Source organism: Botryllus schlosseri, chromosome 12, assembly GCF_051294905.1.
Source record: "Botryllus schlosseri isolate E-star chromosome 12, Bs_hap1, whole genome shotgun sequence".
Taxonomy (NCBI): Eukaryota; Metazoa; Chordata; class Ascidiacea; order Stolidobranchia; family Styelidae; genus Botryllus; species Botryllus schlosseri.
In genome coordinates this window covers 24,914,096-24,941,677 of record NC_137247.1, presented here as the reverse complement: position 1 = coordinate 24,941,677, position 27,582 = coordinate 24,914,096, and the positions used below count along the sequence as shown (strand labels likewise).

Genomic DNA, 27,582 nt, shown 5'->3' with positions numbered 1-27,582 from the left:
CACAATTAGGGGTAGGGTGAAGTGGGCACCAGACTGATCACATTCTGAGACGAATATAAAATCTTGAATACGAGTCTTTGAGCAGGTGACACTCCTTAAGTTGTATGGAATGACACCATAACATTGCAAATGAGTTGGAAAGTTGAAGTATGAACCTTTTTTGCGGCCAGAGGAAGAAATTATTGCCAGCTGTATGTCATCAAAAATAGCTTTGTAGTGCTAACTATGACTAGCTGTTAAAATAATGCTTTCAGGTTTTGGAACAGCATATTAAGCTACACCCCCTGTCTTTTGAATATCGGATGAATATATCTGGGACGCAGACAGGGCTAGGCAAAGCCCACTGCCTCGCTGATTCGAGTAATAGAGTGTCACTAATTATGACATTATAAGAGTATGAATGATGTGAAAAGTTCATATATGTACCTACCTTTTATGTGACCTTAAATAATATAATAGCAGTAACACATCACATCGAAGGTAATGTGTCTTTTTCGACCATACCTAGTTTGGTGCACTTTGTGACAATGATGTGGTTTGATCGCAACTTCACAGAAATCTCTACTACATAATGTGTAGGCCAGGCGCTTTAAATGAAACACTTGAGATCTCTGAAAACTACTTAGCGGTCACCCACATCAAACCTTAAAGTAAACCTGTGTAGGTCTATGCTGTGATAGGGACAATTGAGGAATCAAAGTTACAAGGTCAGAGTGGAGCGTCAAATCTATAATTCTCATTGATAAAATAACTCAACGAAAATGGCGTATAATGTCAGTACTCGAAAAAAAAACATCTCTCACTAGGCTACTCCATTTGAAGTAATACAATTATTATAGTAAGTTGGGGCAAAGAACGATTTTCCGAATTCCAGGGTAATGGGTGAAGGTCGAATTTAAATGATATCAACAAAGACTTTTTTCTACAAAATTAGGTCAATGTTTAGCACGAGAAATGTACTACACAAACAAGTGCTAATTTTCCATTGATTGCGTTCTTAGTTGTACCTACAAGCGATCTTCTATGCCCTGTTATTTTCGACGGAAAAAAACTTTGAGTACCGGCAGCCGCAACTTTGCTACCAGCGGCGTTACGCGCGTGCACGAATGTCAATCCTAGGCTTGTTTTGCACTGTGTTATGACCACCAACAAGCGTAAAAAGGAGATTACGATATCTTCTTTCGTTAATGTTCCTCAGCCCGAATCGCCTATAACCCCTGCAGATCAAAGTCATGGTGAATTGAACGATAACCAGCTTTCCGCAGCCTGCCGTATACGCTGAACTCAGTCCATTGTTATATGATAAGGCGTTATATCGATTGTATTATGACGACATAACGAGGCTCCGTCTTGAATAAAACTCGTAGGCTTGTAGCGTCCTGAGGCTGAGATTGAGGCTAAGATTGAGGAGATTAAAATAATTAAGATGGAGTGGAGTGAGTCAGATATGGAATTTGCGTTAAATGAAGTGACACATCAGGAAAAATGCGTAAGGGAAGTCGCAAGAAAATACGGGATCGCCGTTAGCACGTTGCGAAGCCGAATGGCAAAATGCTCAGAGTTACCGCGGCGAAAACCAGGACGAAAGCCAGTTTTCAGTAGAGACGTGGAGCTAAGCCTTGCAAAGTGCATTGATACTCTTTGCAAAGCTGGTTTCAGCCCTAAGCAGACGGAGCTATTAGATCTGGTCCAAGAATATACGGCCAGAAATAATTTGTCTACGCCGTTCGTTAACGGACGACCAGGTGTTGACTGGTTACATTCTTTTATGGCGAGAAATCGCTTGTCATTGAAAAAGGCAAACATGCTGAGCTCCGCAAGGAAATCAGTGACTTCCAATCCATTCATCATATTCGATTTCTACGAAACACTGGGCATGATTGTGGAAAAATATAAGCTATCGGCAAATCAAATTTGGAATTGCGACGAATCGGGTTTTCCCAGCGACCCGAAGCGCTGCAGAGTGGTAAGCCGACGGGGAAAAGTCGCCTATAAAATTACTTGCGGCGCAGGTCGACTTAACACCACGGTATTGGCCTGCTGTTGTGCGGATGGCACCGCAATGCCCCCCCTCATTGTATACAGTGGAAAAAATTTACAAAGTACCTGGCGCGGTCCTGATGCTTTACCAGGTACACAATATGCCGTAAGTGACAACGGCTGGATAACCAGCGATATATTTGCCGACTGGTTTGAAAAATTTAGTAAGAACGTGGCGAAGCGACCACTTTTGGTGATATTCGATGGCCATTTGAGCCACGTATCACTGAAAGTGATCGATTACGCCATGAAGGAAAATATAATCCTACTTAAATTACCACCGCACGTGACGGATGTCCTGCAACCGCTCGACGTAGCGTGTTTTGGGCCATTGAAAAAACACTGGGAGAACGTCCTAAATAGCTGGGTGAATATTCATGGCACAAGTGAGCCAGTGAGGCGGGCAAATTTCGCTGACCAATTGGGAAAAGTTTGGGGTTTGGGTCTGTCAAAAAGTAATGTGATATCTGGCTTCTCTTCAACTGGTATATACCCGGTAAATAAAGAAAAATACCCGAACGATCGCTTTGACAAGCGATTGATTCGGAGATACGAGGCATGGGTGGAAGAAGGCAAGCCCGAGGACATGATGGAGACCCTGGCTACGGAGGTGACCACTCCAAAAAAGCTCACAAAATGCGTGCTGGAAGGCAGCGTAGATGAAGTAACGGCAGACAGAGGCACTCAGGAAATTCAATCTTCACCGCCGAAACCGTGCTCTTGCGCTTTATTGTATGAGCGAATGGGCCCAAAACCAGAAGTTGTTGTCCCTGGGAAGGAGTGGGCTCCAGCGTGGGTTTTGGTAAATCGACAAGAACAATTTTGTTCGACCCCCAACAATTCGGCCCAAGCCTCGACGTCTTCGGAGCTCAAAAATGCTAGCTTCGAGGAATTGATTTTAGAAAAGATAAAAGGGCCAATGCAAAAAAACACACAGAAACGGCGCAAGATAGATTTTAAGGCGAAGGTAATAACAGATGAGGAGTATGCGAATGCTATAGCTGAGAAAGAGAAAGGGAAGGGCGGCTCCTCAAAGAAAAGGAGTCAGAAAGAAACTGAGATAGCTGAGGTAGTAGCTGAGGTTGAGGCTGAGGCTGAGAGTGACAGCGAGGAAGACAGTTTCGAACTAGACATTCCAGTGAATGATAATCTCCGCGTGGTGTGGAAGAATTTGAGTCCACCTACGGCAGAGAGTCAAATTGTTCTTCGTTGGTACGCCTGCATCTATCAGGCTAAACGGCGCAACATGATGTTCATCGGGAGACCAACAAAACGATTTCTGGATGACGCGAACGGCCCGGTTATAAGCCTTGAAATTGATTGTTGCATAAAACCGGTGGCAGGCAGTGATACACTTTATGAAAACCTTCCGCCTCACTTGCCAAAAGATGTCGATGTCTTTCCTATTTCCGATGTCATCGCAGAAGCTCAGATGGAACCTCTACGTGGTGGTAAATGGCGCGTTAAGAATGCACAACAATTGAAAGAAATGTTTGACGCATGTCAAAAAACCGACCGCGAGAACGTCTTCCGACAATTCAGTAGTGAATTTGCTTTTCAGTGATCAGTAGTTGCCCGCGACTTGTTTTGTAATAAAATGTTCTGTTGCAAAATATTTATCGAATTGAAACATTCTGACAATAGAGTAAGGTAGCAAATTCAAAGCATCGACACAGCCTGCCGCCTTTCACACAGGCCGCAGGCAACAATCAGGAAATTTCAATCACTCCGCCTCGAGAACAAGCGAATACGCATCTTCGGCAACGGCGAACGATACTCACATATTAAAGTTATATATAGGGACTATTTTCTCGCGAGCCTGCAACACTGATCGTCGTGAACTTGTGGTAATAGTATTAGCTCAAATTAAAATCAAACACGCCGCTTGCAGCCAGTTCACAGCCAGTATGTAGATTATATTTCAATCCATTCCAGTCCTCGGCCTTGAGTCAGTGTATGACATCACATCGGCCTCGATAGTTCCGGCCGGAGCGTCAGATATTTTACACGACAGGATGTGCCAGTCACTTCATTTCACGTACAAATGAATTGAAATCGCAGCGGGAGATCGCGAGTGCCGCTGTACACAGGTTATTCTCGCTAATTGGCTGTACTGATAATACGAATTGCTGAATTGCTTATGACCTAACAGTGACGAGAAGCGCGTAATTACGGACAACACAATTGATCGTTCATTGTCCATTGCGTGAGTTCGTTAGGCAATTGAGCGTCGTTCATTGGCCATTTTCGCGGGTAACGGTCGAACGACATGTATAATTCCCGTAGCGGCGAACAGCAAACGGCAGCAAGTTCTTATTGCTGGTGAACATGGACGGGACTTACGTGATTCTTCATGACAAATTTCGGCGACATCGTGCGAATAGTTGTATTACAATTTAAAAGTTTCTGAAAAACCGCCGTTCATTACCCAATTTGGCTATACTCGATTCAGATTTGAGTGCTAGAATCATTTTACCCAGATCTATTTATAATAATCCTCCAAGTTTATGTGGTGACTACTCACAGCTCGGCCATCAATAGCCTTCATGCGAAGAGACTGGTCGTTCTTGATTTCTATGCAGCTTTCCTCGCAATCCACGGGAAGAGAACGAACACGACAGCAGACCTAATGCGGAATAGATGTAAAATCTTACACTCTTTAAAATGTAAAAAAAGAATTAACATTTATATAAATGTAATATGCTCCATCACACTGCTGTATCGTAGAAAGGTATAGGTTGATGAAAAACACTAACCTCGACAGGATCCGACTGACCAGCGGCACGATGTGGCCGACTTCGAGGCGTTCTTGCTGTTCTCCTGAAATTGTCGTAAACTATTAATAATCATGTTCACTCTCTGTAAGATCATTATTTAGGCATATCACAGAGCAGGCTGAAGGTTTGGAAAATTTCAAGTGCTTCATTTAAGAAAAGTTCAATCGCATGCTGACAGTAGAGAGTAGGCCTATAGTCCTAAATGGCATGCACATCACAAGAAATAACAAGTATATTGCTTAATGAGAGATGAGTTCCCCGAGAAGCGTTTTCCATACACGTGAAATCTATCACAAGGGTCTTACTGGGCAATGTTCATGCTGTTAATTAAGGCAGGGGTTGTAAATATGGGATAGAGAAATTCCTCTGGGGTTCGCGAGCAACCAAATTTTTCTGGCACTGCGTGATAATTTTCTGAAGCTGCGATTTTGAAATTCACAGGACAAGCGAAAAGCAAACGTAGGCTCAGTAAATGCACAAGGCTTAAACCTTCATGCTTTGCTCTCCTTAGTCGTGAGCAAGATGGTTCAAGTATCTGCGTGGTGAATTAATACAATTTTGGTGCCAGACTTAAGGTTGCACAAAATTTATGTGTGTGCCTTTCTAAGAAACAGAAGCTCCAAGTTCACGGATCATTCATACATATAGTTTGTTGTGTTCAATCTTTTCAATTGCGTGCACTGCATGCTACATCATTTTCAAGAGCAGTGCCATATGCCGCTGCTGGTAAATCGACGGGGTATTGGATGATGCTTTTCCAATGAACACAAGTCAACCTAGTCCCATCCTACAAAGCAATATAACTATATGGTATAGCGACAATATCAGATAATCATATTCTTAGTCGGAGTGTCAGCCCGCGCCCCCGCGGTAAGTATACACTACAAAAAAAATTAGACAAATTTGGTCTCAAATTTAAGAAAAGAGGATGATTTGGTCTCATTTTCAGCAATTTCAGTCTCACTGATGAATTGAGGTCTTGAAACTGAGACAGATTCAGCTGTTTAAGACCATATATAATTGTCACAATTATTTGGTCTTAAAAATGAGACCAATAAAACGCATCTCATGAGAAATATTGTGCTTATTAAGACAGTTTTTGATGTGTCAATATTTTTGGTCTTGTTTTTAAGACAATAATCAAGAAACAACATGATTTGTGGTCTTAAAAATGAGACCGGAAAGTTGACATGGGTCAGGAGCTCTAAGACGTAACAAGCTTATTAAGACAGTTTATGATGTGTCAGCATTTTTAGTCTTGTTTCTAAGACAAATTTCACTAATCAATGAATGACATGATTTGTGGTCTTAAAAATGAGACCGGAAAGTTGACATGGACTAAGATCATAATCACTGGCTTTTTGAGACAGTTTTTGATGTGTCGGTATTTTTGGTCTTGTTTTTAAGTCGGATTTCGTTAATCAAGAAACAACATGGTTTGTGGTCTTAAAAATGAGACCGGAAAGTTGACATGGCCAATAGCATAAAATTAGACAAATTTGGTCTCAAATCGATTTTTTAGAAAAAGAAGTCTCAAAACCAATTAGTCTTACCAAGTACATTCTGTCTCAAATCGTTTTTTAGCAAAAAAAGTCTTGAAGACCAATTAGTGTTACCAAGTACTTTCCGTCTCAAAAGTAAGACCCAACTTGATCGATAATAGAAGCACTGCTTTGGAGGCATCCTTTTCAATGTTAGGTTCTGAGTGAAGGGGGAGAATGAGAGAGACCATGGGACAATACTTTTCCAAGGACTTTACAGACACACCTAGCTTATTGAGATAATTTTTGATGCTTCAGTTTTTTTGGTCTTGTTTTTAAGACGAATTGTGCAGTATTTTTGGTCTCATTTTACCCACTCACCATAAATGCTATTTTCGACTAAGACAACCATATATATATTGATCTGAATAGTACATGTGAGTATTAAGTGGCATGTACCTTGATGACTATATCTAGTGAATATCTTGTAAAGTCCTTAGCTCAGTATCATCCCAACAGTCCAACACTGCAAATTCTGGTCTCTATCATGCTTCCCCCGCTCAGACCCTAACATTGAAAAGGATGCCCCCAAGGCACTGCTACTATTTTCGATCAATTTGTGTCTTACTTTTGAGACATAAAGTACATGGTAAGACTAATTGGTCTTTAAGACTTTTTTTTTGTAAAAAATCGATTTGAGACAGAATGTGCTTGGTAAGACTGATTGGTCTTTGAGACTTTTTTTTTGTAAAAAATCGATTTGAGACCAAATTTGTCTAATTTTTTTTTTGTAGTGTAGCCACTTTCTGATTGATCGCGTGTCTGCTAACGATTCCGATTCCATACATAGAGGCCAAGTAACACGGTAATTTAATGGTCAGTGCAGAGAAACAATTTTATGCATATTTTTCAAATGAAAGAGATCACAGGGTCTTACTCGGCGACATGGTTTAGAGCTGCAAGAAATAGCCTACAAGCCAGGAGAGTAATACATTGCATACTTACTGAGGTTTCATAGTTTCGGTAGTTTTCCGTCAAACTTCTACAACTGGTTGCTCTTCAGGAGTTTATCGGTACCGTATGATTCAAAATATAGAAAATCCTGTAATTTCCATGAATCAATTTTCATTGATAATTACAATCAGAAGGCAATAATATGATAGCATGTTCGTTGAAAATGTCTACACCTTGTTCAGTTGTACATGCATGCCGCAGCTGGATAACTGCAAAGTATATATTGATTGTCTTCTTGTGGCTTGTAAAAGTATAATTTGTGGGTTGGGCTTCAAATACTGTCTTCACAATTCATGTTCGTCGACATGGCTAAAATTTCAATTTCTTTCGGTCATATCTTGGTAATGTTTGGAAGAATTTGAGGAACAAAACCACGGCCAAGATATACCTGAAAAATATTTACTTCAGGTCTTCTCAATGTGAAAAATGGACCACACGGTAACCTAATCTGATTCCACAGCAACGAAATACGGCAAGAGTACGTTGAAATCCGTGCGTAATGGGTGCAGTACGTACTAAATAATATACTCATGTTTTTATAGTCAGTCTCTCAAGTCAGAGTCGCTATACCACCACGCTATTCCGGCATCGGCATCATTATCCATTAAATGTGTGACTCACAAAGTATTGTTGATCAAAGCGCTAAAATTTGTAATATCTTTTATAGAAGTTCGTAGATTCAATACTACCCGCTATATCTAATTTTCCTCTCGCAGAGCGCAATATCACTAGCTATTTCTATCGTTAAAATCCGTAAATTGTTAACCCTTCTCAGGCGCCAGAGCAGCTTTCGATTTCGAACCACCCGCCAGCTTTCGAAACACTTCACTGCATTTTTGAACAAATATAGCTCTAACGAAAAGAGCGATGACGTCATGACACAGGGAATATTTTGATGATATTTTATTCGTTCGAAGAAAGTTTGCAATAATACATAAAAGCAGACTATTACAGCGATATGACCACTTCGAAGAGGCTTGGTTACGATAGCCTGTACGTACAGTGTACATGAGAAGTAGGACGATTTTTTTGGTCCGTGAACATATTAGCTTGCGACACAATAGCAAGCGACACTTGAGCATGCGACACTAACTTGAGCATAGCGACTTTTGGTCATGGCGACTCGTGGGCATGTAGACACATGAGCACAGAGACATATTAACATGAGGACATATTAGCATGGGGACACATGAGTATAGGGACACACGAGCATGGATACACGTGAGCGTAGAGACACATCAACATGGTGACAATTTAGTAAGTGCCACTTGAGCATGGTGACACATGAGCATGCGATACATGAGCCTTGACGACACATGAGCATGGGTACACAAGAGCATGGACATTGGACACACATGCGCATATGGACACATGGGCATGGGGACACAAGAGCAAATGTGCACATGAGCATGGGGTCACGTACGCATGCGACACTTGAGCATGCGTCACTTGAGAATGCGTCACTTGAGAATGCGTCACTTGAGCATGCGACATTTGAGCATGTGACACTTGAGCATGCGACATTTGAGCATGCGACACTTGAGCATGCGACACTTGAGCATGTTACGCTTGAGTATGCGATATTTGAACATGCGACACTTGAGCATGTGACGATATAGATTTGTGTGAAAAGCTTCAAAAATCGCGGTAAAGCGATAAAGGTTGCCATTGCTCCACATATATTGGAATCGCGTTTACACGTATCAGACGAACTAAAAGAATATATCCTTTTGTGAGACGAAAGCGATTCCAAATTCGCATTTCGACACGGGACTTATTATTTTATTTTGCGTTTCTCTTTTGATAGGGAAGTTTTACGTGCCGTGGGTGGGTAGGGAGCATTAGGGTTCGAAGTGGGTTAGGGTCCATGCTGTGGATAAGGTATCCCAAGATTAGGGTTGGGGGTGATGGATATTAGGGTTGGTTAGGGTTAGGGTTAAGGTATCCCACGATTAGGGTCGGGGATTATGGGTATTAGGGTTGGTAGGGGGATATTAGGGTTGGTTAGGGTTAGGGTTATAGGGTTAAGGGTAAGGTATCCCAAGATTAGGGTTAGGGTTTGCGTTAGTGATAAGGTATCCCAAGATTAGGGTTAGGGTTTGCGTTGGAGTTAAGGTATCCCAAGATCAGGGTTGGGTTGATGAGTAGGCTATTAAAGTTGGGAGCGGGGATATTTGGGTCGGAGGAGGGGAGATATACTATGTAGCCTACGGACTGGTATAAATCCATGATTTTGACGCTAGTTAACTACACACTAATATATGAAAAATGCTCAAGTGTCGCATGCTCAAGTGTCGCATGCTCAAATGTCGCATGCTCAAATGTCGCATTCTCAAGTGTCGCATGCGCAAGTGTCCTCATGCTCATTTGTCATCATGCTGATATGTAACCATGCTCATATAGCCTATCACCAGCATGTACAAGTGTCAACATGCTGAAGTGTCCCAATGGTTATGTGCCCCCATGCTCACGCGCTACCATGCCCATATGTAACCATGTTGATTAGTCTCAATGCTGATGTGTAACCATGCTCAAGTGTCGCATGCTAATCAGGGCTGTGGAGTCGGAGTCGGAGTCGGTGGAGTCGGAGTCGGAGTCTGGGTAATTTTCGCTTGATGGAGTCGGAGTCGGAGTCGGAGTCGTGAAAACTATAATAGCTGGAGTCGGAGTCGGAGTCGGAGTCGGTGGGAAAATAATGACTGGAGTCGGAGTCGGAGTTTGTGAGAATGACCCTGACTTCGACTCCGACTCCGACTTCAACTTCTCTATCATGAAAACATTTGCTTTCAAAGAATTTTCAATAGAATTTTTATGTACCACCAATCACTGTTATTAATAACTAGGGCTGGGCAAAATCGAGTACCTGAGTGATTCGATTCTGAATCACGTAATATGCTTCGAGTCGAGTCGAGTATTCGAGTATCACTCATTATTACGTCACAGCAGAATATTTTATGTCAAAGTTCAAATATGTACCTTTTATGCCTCAACAAAGAACACAATGACTGTTATCCGTCATATTAAAGATACTTTGGTATATTTTTGACCATACCGATTTCCTTGCACTTTTTGACAAAGTTGTCGGATGATCATGACTTGGGAAATGTATCATTTACGGTAGTATTCATAGCTTTGTACTATGTCTCGTATGCTGCGACACGGCCAATCAAGGTTTCAATGTTACCTAAGTGGAAAATAGTATCAAAACTATATTTCTCGTTAGTAAATCAACTTTTAGTTGCGAGTATCGTATAATTTCAGTACTCGAAAAAATCGTCTTTTACTACTCGACTCGAATCATTAAAATTAATACTCGATTCAGATTCGAGTACTCGAATCATTGTGCCCAGCCCTATTAATAACCATAAAGATCAGGTGCGACCAGCCAGTGGCACGCAGGCCAAATTTGGCACACGAGAAGGTTAGGTGTGGCCTGCGAGGTAATTCTCGAGATTATTTATGACATCAGGTACAATTGCAAGGCCAACCAAAATTTGATTAGCATGACCGCGAAATTTGATGATGACTAAAACAACAGTTCTGACGCATTGACGTATCCAGGGGCCAGCCACATTTATCCCAGATCTTCGTATATGACCATAAAGTAGAATATTTCATAGCAGATTTATTTGACTTGAAATTTTTCTCGGTACTTCGCATGATTCATTGTCACTAGATTTCTTGCATTCAGTATTTGAGCCCCCTTCTGAAAATTATAAATACATATTATTCACAGAATTGAGTCCAACTATATATTCGCAATTAGGAGATAACGTGTCGTCCAACATGCGGCTATGCTTGTGCACTCGCAGCGAGATCGTTGACAAAACATTTGCACAAAATGATAGAGGCATGTTCACTGATACCGTCGATTTTGCTATGTCTAAACGTCGAATAATCCAGTCCTTGCCAAATGAGCCCAGTGGTACAGATGCGACCCCCAATGTATGTTTGCAACATATTTATTGATATAATTCATTATCTTGCAAAAAAAATTCGCGCTTCGCGCGACCAGGGCCTGATTGCACTGCACATTTGCATGACATATTGTTGTCAATTTTAGAGCGTATTAATATAAGTCTTGTTTGCAATGTTACCTATTTCGGTTCGCTCCTATCGGACGACTAAAAATAGGTTATCAACATCGTAAATCTCATGTGTCCATTTGGCCGAAAAAGTTGCCCACCCCTGATATGGATAAAATTAGACATTACTTGCAAATTATAACTCAGTTGCACAGGGGAAGAAAATCGCAATATGTGTTTTTGCGATGCAGTCAAAATTGATCCAATTTTTGGAATTATACCGTGATACTGTGACAGAGCAAATGCATCGGCTGGTTTTGTAAAATTGTAAAAATGATGTAAATATGACCAAACGATGCTTCCCACTTGACAAAACTAAAAATATTTGTAGTGTAGCTTAGCTGTTTGGGTCGAACAAATGATTAAGGAAAACTGCAAGTCCCAATCCTTGAATACTTGATTAAGTACATGTAGACTAGACATATGATATGGTCTTTGGCTACTTAACTAAATTCCATTTATGATCAATGTCTATTAGTAGTAAGAGTGTGTGTGCTTGTAATCAGTATAGTGGTCAATGACAAAATTAGCAAGTTCAATCTCTTTATTAGTTGCTGACTCGTACACAAGAGCTACACTTGGATTTTTTATCTACATTTTTATGATACAGGATTGGATATCTGCCATATTTGAATGATTCATACATTTCAGGATATTAGAGAGTCCATGTTATAAAAACTTGAAAAAGGAAGGATATTTAGCAAATCGTTCTTTCATGTTAATTGCATAGTGGATAATTCGAGCTGTTCCACAATGAAACAATTTAGCGTGCCACCGTTAATCATATGTTTGCATATGTTTAATGGTTGTATGATAGTCATTCAACCGACAATGTGGCATGTAATTTTCGAAGTAAATTGGTAATAATGCTGGAGTCGGAGTCGGAGTCGGTACGTTTAAAGACCCAGGAGTCGGAGTCGGAGTCGGAGTCGGTACATTTAAAGACTCAGGAGTCGGAGTCGGAGTCGGAGTCGGTATATTGAAAATGTGTGGAGTCGGAGTCGGAGCCGGAGTCAGTGGTAAAATTTACCGACTCCACAGCCCTGATGCTAATCTGTCTCCATGCCCATGTGTCCCCTTGCTCATGTTTCACCCTGCTGATATGTCTAGGCTTACCATATTTTAGAAATCTAAAAAGAGGACACTTTTTCAGAAATTTGCAAGTTGCAAAACCGGAGTAGAATTCTCAAAAACCGGTGAATTTCTCCCACTTTGTGATCGGACTAAAAAAAAAAAAACTTCTGTGCTAATTTGCGGCATATCACTCGCACTTTGCTCTAAATCTGACCTAAATTTTCAAAAAAGAGGACAAAATCTCAAAAAAGAGGACCAAAGGGCGTCCTCCGAGGACACTTTCAAAAAAGTCAAAAAAGAGGACAAATCCTCTTAAAAGAGGACGTATATGGTAAGCCTAGATATGTCCCCATGTGCATGTGTCCCCATGCTCATGTGTCCCTATGCTCATGTGTTACCATGTTAATGTGTCCTCATGCTATAGCGTCGCATGCTTAACTGTCGTTTTTCATTGTGTCGCATGCTCGTATGTCGGGCAACCGCCCACGCAGTCATGCTTCAGTTAGGATATTGCGATACGCTGAGCATGACACCATGTCAACCTATTTGTTTCATGTAAATGTTTATGCTTCACAATGAGCAGAAATGTCAAATGATAAGTTCACCGACAGTACAAAATCTACGAAACAAACGAAATGCAAGTTTTACTTTGTGCAAAATTTTGACATTTTTTGACACTTCTGCTCATTGTGAAGCATAAACATTTACATGAAACAAAAACGTTAACATGGTGTCATGCTCAGCGTATCGCAATATCCTAACTGAAGCAAGACTGCGTGAGCATTGCATGGTTCTTATATCAAGAAGCGCATGGTGAAAATTGTGATGCAGACACCATTGTCAGAATGAAGCAACACGGTGTGTTACCAAGCTATCTAAGAAAAAGCCAGAGTAGCCTATAGTCCCTGTACACAAATCAGGGAAAAGAACTAATGTCACCAACTACCGACCGATATCCGTTCTCCCGTGAATCGGGGTTCTATTCAAAAAGCTGCTACTCTCCCGCCTATAGGCGCCTATACTCATTCCTCGCAAAAATGTCTTTCATTTCCCATCAATAATTTGGCTTCCGAAACAAACACCAAACCTCACATGCCCTCTTAACAGTAGCTGAACAGTAATATGATATCTCAAGGAGAGAAGCTAAATGTGAGATGTAGCATTTTTCTCGACATAGAAAAAGGGTTTGATTGCGTAGATCATAAAATTCTCATCTCGAAATTGGCGCGTTACGGATTTCGGGGCCCACAACTTGAGCTCGTGAATAGTTAACTCACTGGACGCCAACAAATGGTTGCAATCTCAAACACCTTGTCCTCTCCTTACCTGGTGACCTGTCGTGAACGCCAAGGCTCAGTACTTGGACAGGTCCTCTTCACCTTATATATCAACGACATTTTGGAAACCTTCCTCATTGAACACCACACTGTTTTCTGATGATACTTAGGCCTACCTCCTTCCTTCCGCATCTTCGACGGCAGAGCTGCACGCCCTGACTAGCTAGCAGTGGCGGGCAACATACGGCTCTGCTGGCGCATGCATGACTGGGATAGCGTGGAGGGGTGGGTGAAAGACTTAGAAAGACGTCAGAGGCAATATCTGCACCTTCCTTTGTCCAGCGGCGCATGCACTTCATGTAGGCTATACTCATGGTATGCATATGCGCAGATCGTGTGTGTTTATCATGAATAGGTGTATATGCCGCAAATAGCCTACATCAAGGAAAAAATTAACTACGTCCTTTCCAACACGGAAAATGCCAAATATCTCAGGGTTTAACTGGACTTGGACATCTCCTGGCAGAGTCATATTCAGTTCCTAGACACTAAATTATCACCGAAGTGCGGCCTGTTCTACAGCCTTAGATACTTCATGCCAACATGGGTTCTTCTGATACTCTTTAAATCCTTAATCCAATCAAAGTTACAATATGGCATCTTCTGTTGGGGGCTGCCAGTAAAACTGCAATCGAGCCACTGCAAAAACTACACCATACCGCGTATACTCCGGATCATAGCTAGGGCCCCAAAGAGGCCTGGTTGTCTATCCAACAAGTCGCTGCTGGAAAGATTCGATGTCCTAAACATAGAAGATATGCGGAAACTAAAGTCGCCAAGTTTATGTATCAGTTCCACTGCGGTCATTGCCGCGAATATTTCGACGACTTCACCTCGGAATCAAAAGCCCACAAGTATAGGCTACAACACACGCGCGTCCGCGTAATCCAAATATCATATGATCGACCAAAAAGATCATCGCTCTATGAAATATGTCGGATCTGATGTGTGGAACAGTATCCCGCCGGCCATCCACAGTCGTCGAGCATGTCCACATTCATGTCGAAATACAAGAAACTATAACTACTAAATAAATACTAGTCCATCCTCAAGATTACTGCCTTCCACGGCAACCAACAACACGGAGCCTCTGAACATCTGAACCCCTATAGCGACGACTCTGGCCACATAATGCCACAATGCTGAATCAAGATTGACCCGCACGCCCGCTAGATTTTTACATCAGACAATTTAGATTTGAATAAAATAGTGTTTACGGTGACTAACTCTTTAATTATTTATTGTAGAATCATCAAATTAAAAATTTTTACTGCTGCAAAAACTTCGCTTCTAGTGGTTGAAATTGAGATAAATTTGGTATGCATTATCTCTACTGACACCCTAACAATTTCACGGGGTCAACAGAAAAAATTTGAAATTTTATTTTGCAATTTTCTAATGATAAATTCAAAACTTTTTACTGCAAGAATCTCGCTTACACTGGTTGGAATTGAGCCAAATTTGGTGTGCAGCATTTTTTAACCAACCTAACAATTTTATCAAGTAGCCAGTGAAATCTGAAGGAAAAGTTTTTTTTTAACAATCCTATTGGACATCGATGAATTCTTTATATCAATGTCGTTGATGTAAATATTGATTGGTTGACTATACGTACAATTCGCTGACTAGCTATGTGTGGTATTGCGATCTTGCTATTGTTTGATTCAGTGTTGGGATGACTCGAGTCATGACTCGACTCGAGTCAGACTCGAGTCACCTTTTCGTATGACTTGACTTGACTCGAGTCACTTTGCTGAAATGACTTGACTTGACTTGACTCAACGCATCAGAAATGTGGATTGACTCGTGATTCGGAGGAAAATTCACGAGTCAATTTCAAGTCATCAAGTAGGCTAATCGGTGTCGATAAATATCACTGTATCTGGCAAATGTTCGGATTGTTCGCAAAACGCTGGTGTAACCCGTGCGAGCGATGAATCATTCAATGACTGTGCGTTTCCCTGAACCCCCATTATTCTTTCACAAATAAATTGACCGCAAACGAAGTGATCGAAGCTTACTGCTTACGTTGTCGTAAACCAGTAGTAAAGTGATAAAATAGCAAAATGTATATTTCTTTTCACTGTTCTTATACCTTAAGCAAACCTCTTGTTTTATTGAAATTCAATTCGAATATAGTTTATATAGTCCTCAACCATTGGCGCAGGCTCGAATTGTATCTTATCAATTTGTAAATGGGTATTGTATTGCGTCTTATCAATTCGTTTTTCTATTCTCTATTTTGGCTGCTGGTGAGGCTATGCAATTACTTACGCAGTTTAATAGTTTCCATCTTCGTATGTGAGCGATACAACACCTCCTTGCGTGTATATTCAACTCTATATTCGTTCATTGGTTCGGAATCAATGACCGCTCAATCTGTATTTCAGACAGCTAGCAAAATGCAATGATGTAATCATGCCCCATACCTCGAAAAGGCAACTTGACTTGAATTGTGACTTGACTCGTGACTTGACTTGACTTGACTCGACTTGACTCCAGTCACCTCCAAAAATCGAGTGACTTGACTTGACTCGAGTCACCTTCGAAAATTGATTGACTTAACTTGACTCGATTCAAAATGTGCAATGACTCAAAATGACTCGTGACTCGAAGGTAGTGACTTGATCCCAACACTGGTTTGATTGCGGGCAAAGCTTACATAGCAGAGAGTCATCAAAGATTCACAATCGGAAAACTGAATATTCGGAGCAAACTTTCGATCAACTAATATTTTAGATTGACACCGTGCATGCTCGTTTAGTGCTGGATTTCATTGCATGCTGCCAGCGCCATGTGGAGAGTGGTCTAAAGTTGAAATGCAAAGAATTTCAACCAAAAAAGTTATAATACCTTGAAAAATTGTAATACATGAAAAAGGTTCACTGTGCAGAACCTGCCAAAGTCCGTTTGTGAAGGCGAACCTCCAATTTTCAGAGGTTCGCATACAGAACTCGAACGTGAACTTGGCGTTCACATCATCCCACCTGCTCATCATTGTACATAAGCAAAACAGTTACGATTAGAGTACAGTACAGTACAGCAGTGTTGGGATGACTCGAGTCATGACTTGACTCGAGTCAGACTCGAGTCACCTTTTTAGCATGACTTGACTTGACTCGAGTCACTTTGCTAAAATGACTTGACTTGACTTGACTCGGCGTATCAGAAATGTGGATTGACTCGTGACTCGGAGCAAAATTCACGAGTCAATTTCAAGTCATCAAGCAATCGGTGTCGATAAAATCCCTGTATCTTGCACATGGTCGGATTGTTCGCGAAACGCTGCTGTAACCCGCGAGAGCGACCAATCATTCCATGATCATGCGTTTTACTGAGCCTCCATTGTTCTCTCACAAATAAATTGACCACAAACGAAGTGATCGCAGCTTACAGCTTACGTTGTCGTAAAACAGTATAGTAAAGTCATTTAATAGCAAAATATCCATCTCTGTTCTTACCTTAACCTCTTGTTTTATTGAAATTGAATTCTAGTATAGTTTATGTAGTCCTCAACATTGGCGCAGGCTCGAATTGTATCATATCAACTTGTAAATGGGTAACGTATTGCATGTTATCAATTCGTTTCTCTATTCTCTATTTGGCTGGTAACTATAAACTGAGGCTATGCAATTACTTACGTATAGTTTAGCAGTTCTACGTATATGTGAACGATGCAGCGCCTTCTTGCGTGTATATTGAACTCTGTATTTGTTCATTGGTTCAGGATCAATGACCACTCAATATGTATTTCAGACAGATAGCAAAATGCGATGACGTTACCTTGCCTCATGCTTCGAAAAGGCAACTTGACTTGAATTGTGACTTGACTCGTGACTTGACTTGACTTGACTCGACTTGACTCGAGTCACCTCCAAAAATCGAGTGACTTGACTTGACTCGAGTCAAAATGTGCAATGACTCGAAATGACTCGTGACTCGAAGGTAGTGACTTGATCCCAACACTGCAGTACAGTACTTAGATCTACAGTAGCGTAGTAGCGTAGAGGCTACAGTAACTCACATCACAGCGGCAGGTAATGTAAAATGTAGATGAGCCGAGTAACCTTAAACATGTCAATGCAAAATCATGGTGAGTTAGGCCAAACGCCGCAATACTATTTTCTCGTATGTCAACGTTATGAATCGAATTGCAAAAAGAGTGTCACACCCTGCTACGAAAATGAAGTTGTTCACGTAACCCCGACAAATCTTCTCGCGTACCCATGGGGCACCAGAAAAGTATTCGAGTTAAAATAAATAGAAGCATTCTTGTGATGGCTCTGCGATAAAAGCAATACCAAAATTAGTAATACCTTGGTAAACGACTTAACTTATTAGCACTGGACAGTGCACACGATTCAGTATTAATGATTAACACGCATCGCCTACGCGGAGTCATTCCAATAAAATAACAACGTATCTCCACATCAGTGGTGCTTAACAGCCCGGTAGGAACACTAGGGTTTCCATGAGGCAGTCTCAGGGGTTCCACGGGGGTCAAGAGAGACACTTAACTCATGCATATGATTTGTGATACTCATCCGTCTGCCTTCGATATCATTGGATGCAGGCAATGAGGGGCAACCAGTATTGTCGAATTGGGACTGTTGTTACTATGGTACGTAGTGTGCAGTGTCGTGCGCAAGAAATAGCTGACGTTCGCAAATCTAAATCGATCTCCAATATTCATAAGCTCATTTGTAATTAAGCAATTGTTATCGTGATGCTACGTTTCGACAGAACAGTAGGCTACGATGTCGCTTTCCAAGGAGCAGTCTTGCATTTTTGAACTGTTATCTGAATGGGAACAGCAGAAGTCAGACTGCGTTTGACTGCGTAGATCATAAAATTCTCATCTCGAAATTGGCGCATTACGGACTTCGGGGCCCACAACTTGAGCTCATGAAAAGTTACCTCACTGGACGCCAACAAATGGTTGCGATCTCAGACACCTTGTCCTCTCCTCACCCGGTGACCTGTGGTGTGCCCCAGGGCTCAGTACTTGGACCGGTCCTTTTCACCTTATATGTCAACGACATTTTTGAAACCTCCTCATTGAACACCACACTGTTCGCTGATGATACTCACCTCCTCTCTTCCGCATCTTCGACGGCAGAGCTGGATGCCCTGACTGGTGACCAAATGCCCAAAGTCCATGAGTGGACGGCCCAGAACAACCTTTGCATAAACGCCTCGAAATCGCAATTGCTGACAGTAAATTCAAAAAATAACCTAACCGTTAATATCGCTGGTCAGCCCGTTTCCAACACAGATAATGCCAAATATCTCGGAGTTTTACTGGACTCGAACATGTCCTGGAAGAGTCATATTCAGTCCCTAGAAACTAAATTATCACCGAAGTGCGGCCTGTTCTACAGCCTTGGGCGCTTCATGCCAGCATGCGTTCTTCTGATACTCTTTAAATCCCTAATCCAATCGAAGTTACATTATGGCATCCTCTGTTGGGGGGCTGCCAGTAAAACTGCACTCAAGCCACTGCAGAAACTACAGCATAAAGTACTCCGAATCATTGCTAGAGCCCCAAAGGGTCCTGGCTGCCCATCCAACAAGTCGCTGCTGAAGAGATTCGGCGTCCTAAACATAGAAGATATGCGGAAACTAGAAATCGCCAAGTTTATGTATCAGTTTCACTGCGGTCGTTGCCCCGAATATTTCAATGACTTCTTTACCTCTGAATCAAAAGCGCACAAGTACAACACACGCGCGTCCACGTCGTCCAAACATCATATGATCGACCGAAAAGATCATCGCTCCATCAAATATGCCGGACCTGATGTGTGGAACAGTATCCCGCCGGCCATCCGACAGTCGACGAGCATGTCCACATTCAAGTCGAAATACAAGCAAATTACTACTAAATAAATACAGTCCATCCTCAAGATTACCGGACCACGACTGACCTATCGATCTCGCTTCCCATGACATGCCGCCCTATTTCTTGTCGCATTCTTTTTTATACTATCTTCTTTACTTTCATTCAGTGTGCAACTGTGCATGCCTCCTCTTTACATCGCCTAGGCCAAGGTGGGTGTCAGATTCCATAGACTACTCCTTGTCGCTTCGACATCTTCCTGTCTTTTCATTGTATCGCATTTTTGTGGTGTATTGAACTGAAAAAATTGCTAATAAACCAATGATGATGATGACTGATTTACAATAAATAGCCTATTCATTATAGTGTTTTCGTTTAGTTTGAAATCACATTTAAATGGGGTCGTTCTTTTAATACTCTGCTGATGCACAGTTCATCATGTGCACCAGGGAACAATTAGATGTCTATTTAGTTGTATACTGTGGTAGATTTCTTTATGATTCAGCAAAAATTTGGGGTTCGGCGAAGGCTTGCAGATTGGCGTAAGTGTCCCCCGAACCACTAAAGGTTATGAACTACATGCTCTACATTAGGGTTACCATATTTCAGCAACCCAAATTCCGGACACTCTTTAGCGCCCACTAGTGGATTTAAAATGAGTTATGACGTCACACTAGCAAAGCTTTGCTCATAGTCCAGAGCAGTGATTCCCAACCGGGGTCCCCAGCTAGCCTTCTTGCGGCCCCCACAAAAATATTGAGAAATATATTTATGAAAAAAAAAATTATATTTATAAAATACTCTTGCTTGGCTTGGAGTCTGGAGTTTTCAATCAGGAAAGTTGTGAGTAGAGTGCTAAGATTGCGTCTCTGCTGTTTCAATGCAATCTGCCCTAACTTTCCAGTTGAACGAGCAGTACCTAGGTATAGATATAGGTATTGACAGGACCGTAACTGCCGCACCCCAAGCCCCCCAATTGGGGGGAGCGAGCTCGAAGGGGCCCAAAATTATTTGGTGAATTAGCATAAAATAAAGAGTATTTTATGAAATTTTATGCAACTTTTTCAAACTTTTTTCGCGCTGCGCGCGATTTCAAGTTGCCAAGTACCTTAATTATTGGGTATACTCTTCCGCCAAGATAAAATACGCAAGATTTATAGAAGTGGGCATATCGGCGTTGGCCATTACCGCGCCACGACGCACGAAGACATATAAAGATTTAGGCCATGAACATGCGACTCCAAGAAGTGTGCCAGAACGATTGGCAGCGAGAAAACCTTGGCCGAAAAGGACTGCCCTCACGCTGACCGAAAACTTCGTTATGTATATACAAAATACATATAGGTATAATTGACCATAGGCGCCTAAATGACTGGCGCCGAATGTTCCTGTCTTGGCAATCTGAAACTCACGAGACAAATAGGATACCATACCGCAGGAAAGAATTATATGCCAGTGAAGAACTACTAATTTGAAATCGTGTGCATCTTTTAGTTTAGCACGTTTGGGCGATTCTATATTTTTTGATATAGCAGGCTGGAGGTCACGAAATAACATCATGTAACGAAGTCATGCCAACGGGTTCGCCCGTCCGAATATGTTTAATTATTATTTACGGGCCCTGCAGTTTCCAAGACACCTCACTCAGCTCTACCGGTAAATCTGATTACGTGAGCAGAGAGGACAAGTAGGCTAATTGATAGCAATATATATGCAATTCCCGATCTTATTGGCCTATTTGTTTTTGAATTATCGAAAATTTTCTTGCTTCACGCTGGCTCACTAAACGGTGATCCTGATTTCGTGGCAGAAGCGAACAACGGGATGGGGGTCGGTTTATCACCCTATGGGAGCTCAGGACCCAAGTGTTTTGTGAGGCCTGACGAAGTGCTGTTTCGTTCCTGCCAACGGGTATACGCCCGAAGATGTTTAATTATTATTGAGGGGTCCTACCTTTGCAAACACAACTCACTCGGCTCAACCGGTCCATCTGATAACGTGAGCAGAGAGAGGATAAAAATTGATATCAATATATATGCAATTCCCGATTATATTGACCGATTCAATCATGAATTAGAGAAAATGTTCGCGCTTCGCGCGATTAGTCGGGAGAAGCTGCCTAAAACGGACACCCGATTTAAATGATAAATAGCGGTAAACAGCCATCTAGCCTGAGGGGTCTGGGGAGCTTCGAAGTTCGGTTTATCACCCTATGAGGGGCCCAAGAGCAACGTTTTCGGGGGCCTGAAGAAGTGCTGTTACGGCCCTGGGTATTGATAATTAATTTACGGATAGATGTGCAACAAGTGACTCACGATTGAATACGCCGAGATGCGTACTGCTTAGCCGGCAAAAAAGCAGCATAATTGGTAGTCCTATTGCCAACGGCCCAAGCGTCCGAATATTTTGATATGTCGGTGTTTATCGAAAGCAAGTGTCGCACTGATTCCATAAATACGAATTAAAATCTCGCCAGGGCAATAAAACTACTCCGAAATAGCTACCAGAGGTTGATTGTTCTGAACAATGGGAGCGCGACAACACAATGGCCAATGGCGTCAAGCGAATGATCGGAACAATGGCAATTTTCTTATTTTGGTGATTATTTTGGGTTCCCTTCATTTCATTGCCCTGGTATTCGTGCGGCCCCGACCGTACTCTGAAATTCTAAATTTGGCCCTGCATCCGAAAAAGGTTGGGAACCACTGGTCCAGAGGAATGGTCATGATTCGGTTCAGGAGTATGTGGCTGTGCGTTGTGTAACTGGGACCGAAAGCACATGTTTTCAGTCCCTTCCCGCCCAAATAAGCAATGATTTTGAGCCCACACTATAGGGTAATCGATGCAACTTATGGGGGGATGGTGGGGGGGGGGGGGGGGTGCTATATGAATCTGGTTTCTATATGCATCTGGTCGTTAAATTATTTGAATGAATTCTGTCGATAATATTGGTCGTTCCATATATTACTACTACTCTCCGCTCACATCATCAGAGTTAGTGGTAGAGCTGGTCATGGAGGATGATGAGTTCGAAAATACAGGGAGCGTAATTGCACATCGTTAAGTCATGTTCATGTCCTACCGATAAGACCACGGAGCTTTATAAACACCCCACATCCAGTGGTTTCCAACCTTTTATGGTCGCGACTCCATCTCCAATTTGAAAATGTACCGTGACCCAGATCAAAATTTGACGAGCTGATTACTGAAATAAGTCAGCACCTTTGCCCCGACTGACTCACGGCCTATTTTGGACGCTGATTACGTTCAACATATTCGCAAACCCCAGAATAAAGGCAAGCGACCCCCCCGTTTTGAACCACTATCTTTGAATAAAGCATTTAAAAGTCCTTAACGATCTCTAGGAATATACCGTTCTCGTATAACTACCATTGCAATTAGGCTTATTCCAGTAAATAAAGGTTTTTATATTTATATTTTATGGCAGTTTTTGCGAGGGTGGTAGTCTCCATATTAAAATCAATAAATGTGATAGTAAATCGCACGCAGCGCGAAGAAAAATATCATGTATCAGCATAAATATTCCCAAAACATATTGTTTTTATGCTGATTTACGAAAAAACTATGAGCCTACGTCAAAATTCCGGACATTTGGCATATTTTAGAAATTCCTCCCGGACGCTAGTTTCAACAGTGAAATTCCGGACATGTCCGGGAAATTCCGGACGTATGGCAACCCTACTCTACATGCTATTGAAGGAGATCTGCTCTGTTTGGACGTCAAAAAGCTTTCGAAACAACCGATGAAGGATTTTAGATATGTAATTGCGAGTTTTCTGTTTCAAGGATCGATAAAGACGTATAGTTTTCAAAACAGTTGGGATATGTATGAGCGAGTGACTATTGGACTTAAAAACAATTGGTCGGAAGCTTTTATCACACAGTTCTTAAAATTATACTCAGCAATATCACTCCATTCGACTTTTATTTATGATACATACTTTTATCATACAATTTGAGCAGGTGCCAAAAAATTCGGGCCATTGATATCTAGAACCCTTCATCATAGCTATCCCTCATTCAAGCGCAGGTCGCCAATTCAACACCAGTCAAGCAGAACAAAGTCACAAAAACGTTTGTTAACATCCCAGGTTTAGATTCGATAATATGACAATGCTATCATACCTAAACTCTACGTCTACATCATCGTCATTGTATGTATTTGATCATCATATCGCGATTCACGGTTACTAGGCCGACACGGTGACCGCTCGCATGTGACCATTATTGGTAGGCGTATAGACCGGTTTTCCGTTATTTTTAGCCAGTCATGCAGTCAGTCAGTCATTATGTAGATCAGTGCTCTTCAACAGGGGTTGTCATACACCCTAGGGTGTACCAGAATTTGCAAAGGGTGTACCACCCGGATGGGGTGTACAGGGGTGAACCAGATCCGAATAAAAATGAGCCGATGGCTAGCTATCGCAAAGGCAGGATTATGGGTCAGTACAGGTTAATGCACAGGTTAATGAGCAATATCGTACGATGTTATCTCAAGTGTAATACTGTACACCGCTTGATTGTGATGTCATAAGCAAATAGTTCTCCTATTCATTTATCCGTCGGCAATAGACCAATGGTTCCGTTTGGTGTTGGAAAGTATGCAGTTAACAAACATGTGTCCAGCTAGTCATTTGTCTTTTAATTAGGCATACCATATTTTGGAAATCTAAAAATAGGACACTTTTTCAGAAATTTGAGACTTGCAAAACCGGAGAAGAATTCTCCAAAATCGGTGAATTTTTCCCACTTAGTAATCGGTTGACTAAAAAAAAAGGTCAACTTTCCGCTGAGAGCTCAAAATACCGTTTTCCTCTCCACATTGCTAGGTGGTTGACAAAAGCAAAAAAAAAGGTTTTCGCTCAGAGCTCAAATCACCGCTTTTCACTCCGAAATACTCGCGGGAGCGTCACTTCTGTGCTAATTTACGGCATATCACTCGCATTTTGCTCTAAATGTGACCTAAATTTTCAAAAAAGAGGGCAAAATCTAAAAAAAGAGGACAAAAGGGCGTCCTCCGAGGACACTTTCAAAAAAGTCAAAAAAGAGGACAAATCCTCTTAAAAGATGACGCATAGCAACTCTACTTTTAATGATTTTTGAGGAAACCGCCGCGATAGCTCAGACTTCATGAATCGGTACTTCCTACCAGACGTTAATAAATACTGCAATGCACATAAATGAAGTGCCGTAGCTAGCCAGGGTCGAAACAGCTTCCATGTTGAAATCGAAACCCTTTCGTTTTAAAATGACAATTTTATGTCCAATATTTCACCATACATTTGCAATTTAGTATTTTGTTATTAGTGATGCAACTTAGCAACAATAGACTGTGTATAGCGGCATACGATCTGAGGTTACTGACATCTCTTGCAGCCCATGTGCTACTATCGACTGTGTGTGGTGTGGGCCAGGCCTGATACGCAGTAGGCTGGTGCGCCTGCTATCATCGCTGATCTGAATTACCGCTTCTGCCGCAGTAGATTTACCTATCTCTCTCCCCAATACTGTTACATTTAGGTTGATTATCGTTCGTAATGTCATGCTGTTTTTGGGCTGACACGAAATAAATTCCAATTTGCGTGGCGGGCGGCCTAACTAGCTGCGAATAGACTCTGACAACCTAATACTTTCATGGTGTGAACAAAAAAATTTGAAATTTTTCGTTATTTATTTTTATATAACAAATAGAAACTTTCTTCTCCCGTAGCAACGCGGCTACTGGTTGGAATTGAACCAAATTTGGTGTGTAGGCTTAAGTTAGGTAACCTAACAATTTTATCAAGCAGCCAGTACGATTTGAGAAAAAAGTCATTTTTGAAGACCCCTAATGGAACAGGGGTGTACGAGTTTTGAGCAAACGTTAAACGGGTGTACCACGTCGAAAAAGGCTGAAGAGCACTGATGTAGATCACATAAAAACAACGGTACCACAAGATTGCGATATAATGAAATGTGGGAGCGTGTCGAAGATATTTTAATCAGACACCCAAATTGACCTAGTGCAGTTGTTTTCAACCGGTGGGCCACATAAGCATTTCAAGGTCGGTCACAGAGCTATGGAAAATTGTGAAGTTAGTAAGGGAAGATTGACGGCGTCTATGGTGACCAGTCATGGGGTAATCGTGATTAGTAATCGTAATCGATTACGACGATTACAGCATTTTCAAGCAATCCTAATCGCAATCTATTACATTCGACACACATTCACATAACGAATCGATTTCTCTGTGAAAGAAAGATTACTTTTTATTTGTACAAGGCGGGGCTTTGGAGCCGGATCCGGAGCCCCGGAGCCGTGCATTTTTACCGGAGTTCGAGCCGGAGCCGGAGCTCTTCATAAAATTCAGCCGGAGCCGGAGCTGGAGCCAGTTATTTGAGGGGTAGCTCCGGCTCCGACGTATTTCATAAGATGCTATTATATATGCAACAACCATAGGCTATCTGCTGAGTTCACATGATTCAACAGCAAGCCTTCGCGAAATTAAGTATATTTTCCTCTTTGGCGCTACCTTTTCCGACTAACCATGTTCCTGGGGCAGAACAGTCGTATGTTCAATTTTCATACATGAGTGCCGAACCTCGGGATGCAAAATATGCCTGTGAATATTGCGGGCATTCGGTATACCCGCAATTTCATCATCAGCACAACCTTGTTGGCCAATTGTATACGGTTCGAAAATATTGACCACTATGTATTACGCGAAATGGGAGAGAGGATAAAAACGTGATTTTGTTGCACATGTCGATATGACGAGCACGAGCCGAAAAATTCCATCTCATCGTTGCTATGAATCGGATGAGCAAATACTCGTTTTTTCGTGATAGTTCTTTAGTCGGGCCGCGAAATTGGACAGTGTTTTTGCGAGTATGCAATTATGCATGCTAATTGAAATTCATTACTGCTCATCATTGTCATTCACTCCAGTAAGGATTTTCGAGCTTAAATAAGGGATGACAGAAGAGTAGCCCAAAACCCCACGGTATTCTATGATGGAGACAAATTACTGATTTGATACGCGATTTCCAATTTGTAATCATCTGTTTCGTAAACTTGTAAATGTGCAATGTGCATGTGCATTAGGGCTGTTCAAAAATAACTTTTGGTTCTGGATTCCAGCCGTTCACTTATCAAATTGTCAGGTTACCCTAAAAACGCTGCACACCAAATTTGATTCAATTCTAACAAGTATAGAGCTCCGCAGATCCAATTGAATTTTTTAATTTAAACAGGAAATTGAAAAAAATTCAAATTTTTCTGTCAACACCATGAAATTGTTGAGCTGTCTTCAGAGACCATGCAAAACAAATTTGGCTCAATTCTAACTAGTAGAAGCGGAGTTATTGGATTTTTTCGTTGATAATACTCGGATTATCCACCAATCACGGATAATCCGAGAAATATCAACGAAAAACTTCAATAACTCCGCTGGAACGAACTTAGTTAAATTCGGACAGTGCAATTAAGCGACACTTTGGCGGTATAATAGAGGCTCTTGTAAACAGCAAAGTCGCAATTCTTTCAAAGGAAACCGACCAATAACCTACAAGGTAGTGGTCCTCAGCAGTACTTCCCACTTCGCGAGTTTTTCTATAGAAATTTCAATATATCCGCGTATAAATATATAGTATCAAAATACAGCTTTCCAATATTAGATTTGAGTTATATGCAATTTTCGTAATTAAATTCAAGACGAATTTGTAATTTTGATGGTTTGCAACATTTGTTTCGAAGTTTTACCGTTCTGCTAGGTCAAAAAGGTTGAGAACCACCGCTGTAGGTAACTGCTACGTAACAAATGAATTGCGGCTGCGTTATACTGCCGTATAATTGGCCCTGATCTCATAAATCGCACGAGGCTTATACCTTCAGGTTAGTTATAGTGTACAGTATTTCGATTCCAAACGATTCAACAA

At 41.5% G+C, this 27,582-nt stretch overlaps 1 protein-coding gene across 3 annotated transcripts in view; it reads right to left on the bottom strand.

The window, feature by feature from the left end:
* LOC145452064 (kinesin-like protein KIF23) overlaps window positions 1–27,582 on the bottom strand; it is a 504,115-nt gene that overhangs the window by 27,147 nt on the left and 449,386 nt on the right. For all 3 annotated transcript variants that reach the window (XM_080330276.1, XM_080330275.1, XM_080330277.1), the window contains exons 2-4: window positions 7,304–7,400; window positions 4,797–4,860; window positions 4,565–4,666 (exon numbers count right to left, since the gene is read on the bottom strand). In XM_080330276.1, coding sequence (XP_080186402.1) covers window positions 4,565–4,666; window positions 4,797–4,860; window positions 7,304–7,314 — 177 coding nt within the window. In that variant the 5' untranslated portion in view covers window positions 7,315–7,400. The remainder of the gene's footprint in view (window positions 1–4,564; window positions 4,667–4,796; window positions 4,861–7,303; window positions 7,401–27,582) is intronic.